Source organism: Alligator sinensis, unplaced genomic scaffold, assembly GCF_000455745.1.
Source record: "Alligator sinensis unplaced genomic scaffold, ASM45574v1 scaffold344_1, whole genome shotgun sequence".
In the NCBI taxonomy this organism is placed as follows: Eukaryota; Metazoa; Chordata; order Crocodylia; family Alligatoridae; genus Alligator; species Alligator sinensis.
Genome location: NW_005842427.1, coordinates 442015 through 454122, shown reverse-complemented (window position 1 = coordinate 454122; position 12108 = coordinate 442015). Strand labels below are relative to the sequence as shown.

The window sequence follows — 12108 nt, the reverse complement described above, 5'->3', positions numbered from 1 at the left end:
AATGACTGTTTTGCTGCTACAAGTCTCTGAACACCAACTAGATGCGACTTGCTGAGATCTACAAGTTCTAAACAGTGAAGGATGACAACCAGGAATGGGAGGGGGGGGGTGTCATTCTTTACCCTCATTTAATAAATCAGTTTTAAAATCAAAAACCTGTATCTAGTACATTTGCTAAAAAAAAAAAGGGAAATTTTAAAATAAAAATTTGCTGCATCTGAATTAAATTTTAATTTCCAGGTCGACATGCATCACAAGCAACAAATTAGTCATCTGCCAAATAATAAATGTCATTCATCCTTTTTTAACATAATAAATGTAAAATTTAATGAGCATATGTTAAATTATGTAACTGCTTAAATACACAAGCCATGAAAAGCTACAAGTTATATTTAGCTGCAAATCAACATGTCTAAATGGTTACCAGCCAGTAAGAATCCACTTTCCATAAGGAAAATAACTAAAATGTATAAATGCTAAACAACGCCAAAATTATTTAAAGCAGCAAGCAAGAAATCTTAAGCTAAATCATTAAAATCAGCAATTCATAATCATCAAGTCAATCCATTCTGCTTACAGAAAGGGCGTTGTCTTTCTGCATTACCCAAAGACAAATGTCCTTCTTTTTCCAACAACAGTCTGAAGATCTATTGGTCTTTAGCAGTACCTGGGGTGTTTCCCAAGGCCATGGCCTCTGTCTACTGTTACACAAGCAGGTGCTCTGGAAATCAAATCCCTTTTAACATGAGCTTATTTCCAGGGTTTTTCTGCTCCCATACCACATTTCTCAGCATTAATGGTGGCCAAAGAGGGGAGTGACTGCATTGGCACTAGCCTAGTGCTTAGGGCACGTCAATTGGATGAGGGGGAATGACTGAACGGCTCCAATGAACAGTTAAGCATTTTACACAGAATGCAGATGTAACAGGAAAGACTAAGACACTTATCCCAAATGACCTTTTAATACAAAAGTTAGGGCACTCTTGAGAAGTGAGATATCTGGGTCCAAATACCCCAAATCCAAGAAGGGGTTTGAATCTGGATTTTTCCATGTCTCAGGTAAATGTTCCGACTATTGGATTATCAAGTAAATTTTGATGCCAATACCAAGATCTGCTCTACTAAGCTTCTGCCACATATGTTTTGTTGAAATAGACAATGGCTGTTCTTCAGAAAACTCTGCTGTGGAGGCACAGCTCCAAATTATTCTTGCTATGGTTTTGTGATCATTATGATTGTATCGGGTATTTTACAAAACCTTTGGTTTCCTGTTCTGCCTTAAAAAAAACACTGCACTATTATCTGTAATGTTATATCTAACATTCAAAGAACTCAGTTATTTTAACTACATGCTTCCAACCAGCACTCCAGTGGCAATCAGAGGTGGCTGAACAGAAGATAATGAAACCCCATGTTCAGACTGGATTGCATCGATGCTGCGGCACTCCCAGAAAACATAGGAAGAATAGCTACTACCACTCCTCGGAAACATCATCATCTTTCAGTGCAATCAGGGACCTGTACTATGCAAGACCAGATTCTGCAGCAAGAATCCAATAATAGTCAAACCCTAACTTCCAAGAAGTGTCATTTCCCCGCCCATTGCCATATAATAGCCTTCATTTCTGTGCTCTCCATTCCCCCTACAGCCTTGCAGCTGGTGAAGGAAACACACTAAAATTTGTCCAGTTGTTTCCAAGTTAATTTGTTATGTTCTCCATGGCTGCCTGGCTCCAGACCTCAAGTAATCCCAAATCAGAAGCTCTCTTTCAGTATGTTCCAAGGAAACAGGGAGGTTGAGAAGAGAGAGGAAGCTTTTAATTTGGGGACATGACCCACAAGAGCCAAGATATCTGGCCCCCTCACAGTCCTTGGCTGCAAGCTGAACTCCAGATCTGGTTCCTTGATCCTATGCTGTTTAGCTCCATGAAACAGTGCAGGAAGTCAATCCAATTAACCCCCAGTTGTGAGTAGGGGTGCACTGATAGAGATTTTTGCAGCTGATACCGATAGCCGGTTTTTAAGAAGGCATATCAGCACATAAAGATCTGATTTCCGATACAGCTGAGTCCAGCTGGTAAGTCTGTTGTGGTGAAAGTGGAGGGCGAGGGAAGGGGTGGGGTGGGGCAGATCAACACCCCCCGCAGTGAGGGAGGGAGTGAGCCTGGGGTAGATGCTGCCCAGCCCCCGCCACTTGTCCAGGAGGGCACAGGGGGTGGGTGCCCCCAGATCTGCACGGGGTGAGCTGAGGCCAAGGGCCACACTGCACTGTGCTCGGGGTGGGCAACAGTGGCAGCATTGGTAGGGGGGCTAGGAGGGGCTGCACCCACCCCAAATTTTGCCCTAGGCTCCCACATAGTCTCCTCTCTGTGCCGCTGCCACCTGCCCCGAGCGCAGCACCCCAAGCCCCCCCCCCCCCGCTGCTACTCCCCATGCTCTGCATGCACACACAAGCATTTATTGGCCAAATTATTGGCCACATTAGGCCAATTTCCAATACGTCAGTCTGATATCAGATCGGAACTGATATAAAGAAAATTGGCTGCATCAGTGCACCTCTAGTTGTGAGGGAAGGGAAGGCAGCTGTTAGTGGGATGGGGAAACAAAAACAACATTGGGGGAGTAGCTAGAAACTAAAAAGCAATGCCATGGGAAGAACACTGAAAAAACACCATATTCTAAAGCAGGACTGGGCAATTATTTCAGTTGGCAAACCACTTAGCAAGTGTTGGTGACCTGTTGAGTGCTGCACACATGAACATTTTCAGAAGATATCATTTTAAGTTATAGATAAAAAACAAATCACATATTAAGATCAAACATCTACTGTAAAATATTTTATTAAAAAAAAAATGTGTATCCTGATTTGTTTTTTTTGAGTAGCATATGTGATTGCATAATAGCTCAAAATAAAGTCTTACTCTTGAATATCGTGTGGTTGGGGGTGGGGGGGAGTAGGGTGTGTGTGCAAGTATGTGGGTGCGTGGGGGGCTGCCTGTGCACTAGGTCCCAGGAGACAACCAGGGGTGGGGGGGCAGAGATGTGGAGCCAGAGGGCACGTGCAGCAGAGCTTGCCCAGGCAGTGCATTACAGGTGTGGTTCAGTCCCTCCCCCAATTTGGCTTGCGATTGCCCCTGCAGCACTCTGCATGGGGCTGAGCCCCACTTACTCCAACCAGGGCAACCTGCACTGTGCTCCCACCCCACACCCGCAGATGGCAATGCTAGACACTGTAGAGGGGAACTACTTGGCTCACTGCACCTCCCGTGGCTCCTCCTCCTCCTTCCCCTGCAGGCCTGCTCCAGGCAGGAGGGAAGCAGTCTGGCAGCTCCTGTTCCAGCGCGCAGGGCTCCAGCTGTCAGCCCCTTCCACCCATTTGGCTATTCGCAAGTGGCTGCTCATTGCACTGGGCAGGTGCAAGCAGCTGGGAACTGGAGCTACAGCCCCATGCACTGGGGCAGGAGCTTCCTAGCTGCAGCTTTCCCCCTGCCTGAAGCAGCACAGCCAGGACAGGAAGAATAGCCACTGGAGGTGATGGGAGCCAAGCAGTACCCGGGCAGCAGCAGCCCCACTGGGAAGCCGTGTATGTTGGCTAGGGTAGTGCCATCGGTAAGCGTAAGGACGGGTGAGAGCAAGAGCAAAGCACAGACTGCCTCGGATGGGGAGCAAGCAAGATTCAGCCCCATGTGGGGGGCAGCAATCTACCGGCGGCCCGGATTCGGCCCGCTGCCTGTATTTTACCCACCTGTGTTCCAGATTCTGTAGGACTTCAGTTAGGATGAATATGGTCTATATTTCAGGTCTTTGCCGCAAGTGCTGGGCAATTTTATTTTCAAAGAAGGCTCAGGTTATAGGGCATAGCTCCCCAGTAAAGGGCAAATGCTGTGAAAAAACAGACAAGATCCCCATGTACTGAAGTATTAGGTGCTAGAGGGATGTTATAGTTACGAAGGTTGAGGAATCATGCTAGAGACCAGGATTGCTTAGGTGTTATCTTTTTATTGGACTAACTGCCTAGATGAAATAAAGTTAGTCAAGCTTTTGAATGTCTGGCACCCTAAGAAATTCTTGACTCTCTTTAAGTATTAAGCACAGCTTTGCCATGGCTACACTATCACTTGCTTTTTAATGGAGGTTACCATTTATGTGCAGAGTGCTTTCCAATCTCTGCTGTTTACCACCACTGGTTAGCAGAATGATAGGGAAGCAAGTATAGAGGGGCTCTTCTCTCTGAACTGCTCACTTGAACCATAAAGCTTACAAAATGAATTCCAGAATAAAGAAGTTTCAGAACTACTGAATCAATATTTATGAAAAAGCATAACATTTCCTCCCACGTTTCTAAGTACTGGCTCTTCATTTCCAATAGTGGCAATGAGAATATAGTCTCAACTTGTTCTGTGAATAGAACAATTCACTTAAGACTGTCCAAGGGATTTTACTGCATTTGGCAGAATTTATACCATTTTGAGTGAACCTGGAGACCTCTTGTTCTTCTTGAAGGCTCAAGTTGACTTACAACTGCCCTCTTCCTCATTTGTTTAGCTAAAACAGAATGGCTATTCTTCAGGAAGCTATGCTGTATAAATGCGAGGGGAAAGGATTTACACTACCAATGCTGTATAAATATATGCAACTCCACTGACTTCAACAGGACTTTTGAATAAGCAAGATCTTTAATACAGCAACACAGAGGATATAATGCATCTATTAGGAGAAAGTACTAACCTGCATTGAGTTTGGCAGACCTTATTTTCAGAGTGAAGTTATATTGGTCTAGTTCTGTGTTCCCCATGTACACAGACTGTCATTGTTTAGATGAAAAAAAAAATGTAGTAAAGCAGCCTTAGTTTAAGCATCAAGTCCTGAAGAGAATGGGGCCCTTCAAGTACAACTAAAGGGGAAAACTTTTTCTCAAAAAAGGCCTTAGGCAAGTCCCTCCCTCAATACAAAAGCATCAATTAGACAACAAAACAGGGGACCACACATCACCACAACAGATGGTCCTACTCAGAGAAGTCCATGACAGATGGGAGTAAAAGGAAAGACTACTATAAAAAGGGCATTGGACAAAGTGCATCCTTGGCATAAACCCATTTAATTCAGCTTTTATATCAGAGAGGAATCTGACCTATTACATCCAAATCCAGCCTCTTCACATGAAGGAGGAAGTGGATACCTCTAAATAGAATTCCTCACTAGGAATCTGTCAGCAATATGCTTCCTTCTGGTGCAAGTGACAGATGAGCTGAAAAAAGCCAGTACACGAAGCCAAACTGCTTTCAGCTGACATAATGCGCAAAGTGAAATACATAAGGTTAGAAGGTAAATGCTAGGGGAGTTGTTCTCAACTTTATAGACTCAAAGCCCCCTCGGAAAATGCCAGCTTTTATTTATCTGTATTTTAAAAAAAAGAGTGAAAACTAAGAGCACTTTTTCTGTTGCAAAGAACTCAGGGAGACCACAATAGGTCAGGATGTTTTTAACACTAAGGATTCCCATTTGAAATCTGCATTCACCTTGTGAATCATGTTTGCACACTTTACGGTGCTAGCACTGTGTGACGCCTTAAATCACCCTGGTAAGGATATCAAGGCACTCCAGGGTGCCATAGTATCCTGGCTGAGAACCACCATGCTAGGGGTACTCAACTATGACTGGTGGACTCAAGTTGAGAGCATCAGCTCTACTTTTAAAAGAAAGAAGTTAAGACAACTGGCATTTTCTTAGACAACAAACTGAGACACACAAATACAGGATTTGCTCTTGGTAGTAACAAAGACATTAAATATTTAGCACAAAGAAAGAGAGAGAAAGGGCTGATAAAAGGCTCATAAAAAGCCTGATCCAAGATCACTAAGGTTAACTGGTATTTTTCCACTAACTTCAATGTGCTTTGGATCAGACTCAAAATGACCAGTCTATTAAAAGTCTTTCGGCTGAGAACTTCAAGAATTACAGTTGAAATCTCATTAAATGGAGCCTAAGAAATGAATATTAGCAGAAAGAATGATTCTGCTCAGTATGTGAGATTTTGAATAGCGATGAGACCCATGAGAGAGGTTTACAAAGATCTAGGTTTGTTTATTAAGAATGTATATACCATTTTAGTTCTAAAGAGAATAAACACCTTTTATAATAGCATGCGTTTGAAAGTTCACTCAGATGAGGTTTGTACAGAACAGAACACGAGTGTCTTGGGGAAAAATCTTTTGCTTTTCTTTTAAATAAGGAAAAAAAGTGTTATGCGTTAGAAAAATTAAACTGAAGCAATCTTATTTCTTAACCTGCGTGCATACCAACACTGCACAAGGCTGCTTTTTTAATCTAACAATGCAAGCATTTCACAATTCAATTCTACTTTTCCTTTAGAGGTTTCCACAGATGCTAATTACTCTAGAGGGAATGATCTCTTTGAGCCAACTTTAATTGCTCTTCTGTTGATAGCTCCAAGCAAGCCATCACTCCTTGCCCTCTGATGACTTGCAAACAAATTATAGCATTCCCAATTTCTTCTTGGGGGTTACTATAAAGTCTCCTACTTAGATGGGGAAGGGGGTCCTTGTTAGATGAAGGGGGTCCTTGTTAGAACTTGCTGAGAGATGAGAGAGTAGCAAGTGTATGTTCCTCTGCCTATGGCTGGTGATCATAAGGTCACCAAATCAAGTCCCTTGCTACCAAAGCCCACTCTTTATTCAAAGACTCAAAGTGAGCTGATGGGTTCCAGCTAATGGTGAACATCAAGGCACCATGATAATTAGCATCCATGACCAAAAGGTTCAAGGATTTCAGCAACTATGAGGAGTTACTCACCAAAAATGGTTACTTCTAGAAGACAAGGTTCTTTGGGTGAATCTGATATCTTTTATTAGACCAACTTAAAGAGTTTGAAAAAAATTATTAAGCAAGCTTTTGGGTTCAAAAACCCTTTGTCAGGCTAAGGAAGTTTCAGCAGTTTGTGTGCTCTTCCTGGATGGAATGAAAAGTAAAGAAGCCAGGCTGGGCTGGTATGCATACAAGACAGGTAGTCAGTGAAAATGTAGATTGAGGAGTCAATGGGTGAGACACAGGTAGGGGTGGGGGGTGGGTGGGAGGAGAAGGGGGTTGAATAGTGGAGAGATACCTGGGGAGTTGGATGTCAGGCAGGTTATAATGTGTCATAAATCCCATTTCTATATTTAGTCCACCTCACCAATCTTAAAAAGGCTTTCACTCAACAGGGACACTCTTCCAGAGAGATAGATCGCACGTTTGATAGAGCCACCCGGATACCACGTGAAGAACTGCTGCAGTACAGAAGAAAACCCCCCACCAATTGCACATTGCTGGTTATGACATATCACCCCTCCATTGAACCCGTACGGAAAATCCTCAAACAATTACAACCCATACTAGAAAGAGACCCTATTCTTAAAGAGATCTTCCCAGAGCCACCCATCCTAGCCTTCAAACAAGCACCGAACCTCGCTAACCTCATCAGCAGAAGCAAACTTCCTCAGGCCCAGAACACACCAAATGGATCCAGACTGTGCCATGACAAGAAATGCAAAATCTGCCAACACATCTCCACCACCCCTACAATTACTACACCCCACAGAGTCATCAGCATTCCTGGATCTTACAGCTGGCACCTCCAGAAATACAATCTCTCTCATCTAATGCACCAAATGCCCTGATGAAAAATGCATAGGAGAGACCAAACAACAACTACACACCAGAATGAATGCACACTGGAAATCTATCAAAGACAGGAATACCCAATTACCCGTGGGGGCACATTTCTCACAAGAAAACCACTCTCTCTCCAAACTCTGTCCTGATCCTCAAAAGGAAACTTACAAAACACTTCCCAGAGACAAGCCTATGCACTCCACTTCATCAACCTCCTGGATACTAAAATCATAGACTAAATATAGACATGGGATTTATGACACATTATAACCTGCCTGACATCCGACTCCCCAGGTATCTCTCCACTATTCATCCCCCTTCTCCCCGTCCCCCCCAGCCTGTGTCTCACCCATTGACTCCTCAGTCTACATTTTCACTGACTACCTGTCTTGTATACATACCAGCCCAGCCTGGCTTCTTTACTTTTCATTCCATCCAGGAAGACCACACACCAACTGCTGAAACTTCCTTAGCCTGACGAAGGGTTTTTGAACCCGAAAGCTTGCTTAATAGTTTTTTTCCAACTCTTTAGGTTGGTCTAATAAAAGATATCAGATTCACCCAAAGAACCTTGTCTACCTATGTCCTTAGACCAACTTGGCTACAACCTACCCCCCAACTTCTAGAAGAGTTATGGCACGCAAGCACAAGATATGGGAGAACAACATACATTGCCTGTGTGGTGGCAGTGTTTATTTCATTTAAATTCAAGTAATGCAGGAAAAAATACCAAAGCTTAATTAAATACTGTTATAAACCTTGTACAGAGTCTAAGGGCTTGTCAGTATTAGTGCAGCAGTGTTTAACTCAAACAGTTTACCACAATCAGTTGCACTACATACTCATGGCAGCTTTATTCACAACATGGATACACATGACCTAAGTTTATGCACTCACATAAGCATCCTAAGAGTATCTGGGCACCTACTAGCGCATGGTGCCTCAGAGAAATGACTACAGTTCACAGCAGGTATGTATGCAGACTAGCCTTGAACTACAGACTCGATGTACCATACCATGCAGACAGCTGGTAGGGAGGACAACTGGGCCCAACCTGGCTACAAAGCCCACAGTTTTAACTTGGATTTTTTGAAAAACATGTTTGCATGTGGCTGACTTCTTCCTCTTCCACCAAACCACTAGTTTTAAATGTGGATTAAAAAAGGAAATACCATTATCATCCAGACCTTTTCAAACCTTTGCCAGATGGCAGTTAGTTGGGCCCAAACTTCACTATAGCTTGCACAATAGGTTGCAATGGTTCAGCTTGCTGCTAAATGGGTAGTTGGGATATTTCCTTAAGTAAACAACTGGTACAACCCATGCCGCAAAACTTTACAAACTGTGAACTGGTGGCATGCAAGATTGCATCACTCATCAAGGCCACAAAAGAGCAAAACACTTTCCATCTTGGTTAGAGGACTAACTGCAGTATCTTCTATCAAAAATTGTACTTAGAGCCCATCACAGCATTCACTGCTCGTTAACTCTGGTGGCGCAGTGGCAAAGACAGGGACTAAGCTTACACTGCTCAGCACCATCTATACTGTTTCATAGTCTCTATCACAGGAAAGTCAGTTTCCAATACCTAGATTAACTCCTTTCATCTGCAGTTTGGCCTACAGAGCAGAATTACTAATAGAAAGGCCTAGTAAGACCACATTAAGTTACTAAGACGTACTGACACAGGGCGCTTTCTAGCTAGTTATTTGCAAAGAGTATGCTCATTTCTCAGAAACACCCCAACCCACACCCACAGCAAAGGCATCGAAACTAGATCAGCAAAAATGTGCTGTCGCTGGCTGAAAGAGGGAAAACAAGAAGTAGCACCATCTCAACTGGGTTTTACAAACATTTTCTAGGGGAGAAGGCCTATGACAGCATGCATGTGACTTTTACAGAGCGTAAAGCATCATGATGCTGAAATGCAGACAGTGGTGGCTTATACGCACCGAATATTGGCGACTGGGCTGTGCAGTATCGCATGGTGTCCTTGTTCGGTGCTCGGGTGAACAGACTGAGGTTTGAGTACACATCGTGTGTTCTGGAGTAATCCAAGGCCCGAGGTGCCTCCAAAATCCCCCGGAACACACTGGTTGCTCCACCTCGGTACAGGATTAGGATAAACAATGCTTGAAAGCCAGCGAGGAAGAGCAGAAAACAGGGATTTTCCACGCGAGACAGGGACATGGCTGAGGGGCCAGCAGCAGTGAGAACAAGCCGTGCTACACCTCATGCTTCCCAGTGGACGCTGGCATCTTTGCCGTGGAGCTGTGGAGACAGCAGCAGCAGCTCTGCCTCCTCAGGGGGCTGTGGGTCCGAGCCGGGGTGTACGGGGGGCTGCATGCAGTTCCCTCATGGCTCCGCTGGGACGTCTCGGGCCTAGGACAGAAGGTGACGGCTTGGATAGCTAGACGCTCCCCGATGGCTCCTCTGTGTACCACCTGCCAAGTGGAGCAAACAGCAAGAATCACAGAAAATGAGGGTTGGAAGCGACCTCAGGAGGTCACCTAGTCCAACCCCCTGCTCAAAGCAGGACCAGCCCCAACTACATCAACCCAGCCAGGGGTTTGTCTAGGTGGGTATTAAACACCTTCAAGGATGGAGACTCCACAGCCTCTCTGGGTGACCCGTTCCAGTGCTTCACCACCCTCCCAGTGACAAGGTTTTTCCTAATATCCAACTTAAACCTCCCTTGCTGCAACTTGAGACCATTGCTCCTTGTTCTGTCATCTGCCACCACTGAGAACAGTCCAGCTCCATCCTCTTTCAAACACCCCTCCAGGTAGTTGAAGGCTGCTATCAAATCCCCTGTTTTCTCTTCTCCAGACTAAATAAACCCAATTCCCTCAGCCTCTCCTCATCAATCATGTCCCCCAGCCCCACCCACAACCATTTTCACTGCTCTCCTAAGATTTGTCCACACCCCTTCTGCAGTGGAGGCCCAAAACTGGAGGAGCACTCCAGATGTGGCCTCACCAGCGCAGAACAGAAGGGAATAATCACTGTCCTGGACCTGCGGACAGCTGCTGCCCTGCAGCCCAGGGTGCCTCAGCCTTCCTGGCAACAGGGCACAGGAACCCCCTTCCCTTGCTAGAGGCCCCTGCCCCGCCGGGCTGCACCCTGGCCCTGCCCAGCAGCCTGTGTAGGGAGGTTGCTAGAACAGCCCAGAAGCACCCCCCGCACGGGGGGGGGAAGGAGAACAGCGCCGCTCCACCGCCGCGGCCCCTCCCACCCGGGAAAAGAGGGGGCCGCGCCCTCACCCCGCTCGCCGCAGGAGCAACGGCGGCCGCCGCTTCCGTTCAACCGCCGCCCCGCCCTGCTCATTTGCATAGCGGCCCCGGCGGGCAGCTTCGTCTTCGCTCCGCGGGACTCCCACTCCCGGCCTGCATCGCGAGGCGGGGCGACGCGGAGACGAGGGACCCGGGTGGTGCAGGGGGCGCTCCCGCACTGCTTGCTGGGAGTTGTAGTCTGCGCCTGCTCTGCGAGAGGCCGAGGGCAGCGCCGGGCTGTAGAAGGAAGGGGAGGGAAGGAAGGGGCTGCGTGGGTGAGGACACAGGGGTTTGATCGGCTGCGCTGCACTTTTGGGCCCGCCCTCTGGGAGACGGACAGCCAATCAGAGTGCTGGGAGGGGGCGGGCGCTGCAAGGAGCAGAGGGATAAGGCACTTGGGGCGGGGGCAACAGGCACGTGCTTGTTCGACGTCCGCTGTAGTTACAGCCCTCTCTGATCGCTTCATGGTCATGGCCCCCTTCAGCTCCTGGCTATCCCAGTGAACAGCTTGTGCCCTGCAGCCGGAGTGATTAGGGCAGTTACCCGCGACCAACTGGGCAAGGCCAACTGAGCCCCTGCCATCTGCGTGGACAGGAAGGAGGCTTTGATCCGCACTGCCTGCCCCTGCAGTGACTTTGGGGCCATCATCCTGTTCCCTCATCTGCTCACATCCCTGGAAAAAGTCCCACTGGGCAGAGTGCACTGGCTCCCTGGGCTTGTTCAAGGGCCTGTGGACACCAGCCAGCGTGCTCTGCTTGGTGCCCACCCCCAGAGCACTCATTATTAACCTTTGCCCCTTGCCCCGTCCCTGCTTTCACATTTGTCTTCTCATGACTCCTGTTGCTGTATTCCCAGTAGCCTCCCTAATTAAAGGGTGCTTAACATTTTCCTGGTGGGCCTAGCCCCCCATTAAACAGCACAACAAATAGGGCTGAACCCTGATCCTGATCAGTCCCTGGGCTTGGCTCTTGGTTTCTGACTTCAGGTCTCTGACACCATCTGACTTGCATTTTGGATGTGCCCTTTGGTGCCCCAAAGCACAGCTTACTTCCAAAACCTCTGGGCCACCCTTGACTCTACCCACTAGAGACCCTGTGGACTGTAACCCCAGAGAGCTGGATGCCTTCATCTGACACTGCCTCTGCACTGCATCAGACCATGTCCC

At 46.7% G+C, this 12108-nt stretch overlaps 1 protein-coding gene across 2 annotated transcripts in view; it reads right to left on the bottom strand.

The window, feature by feature from the left end:
* LOC102370415 (beta-1,4-galactosyltransferase 3-like) overlaps positions 1-11089 on the bottom strand; it is a 21384-nt gene extending 10295 nt beyond the window's left edge. The window contains exons 1-2 of one of the 2 annotated variants that reach the window (XM_006030159.3): positions 10935-11089; positions 9624-10115 (exon numbers count right to left, since the gene is read on the bottom strand). In XM_006030159.3, coding sequence (XP_006030221.1) covers positions 9624-9861 — 238 coding nt within the window. In that variant the 5' untranslated portion in view covers positions 9862-10115; positions 10935-11089. Of the gene's footprint in view, positions 1-9623; positions 10116-10650; positions 10814-10934 lie in introns of those variants that run through there. The other variant, XM_006030160.3, reaches the window with a different exon arrangement.
* Positions 11090-12108: the final 1019 nt, after the last annotated feature.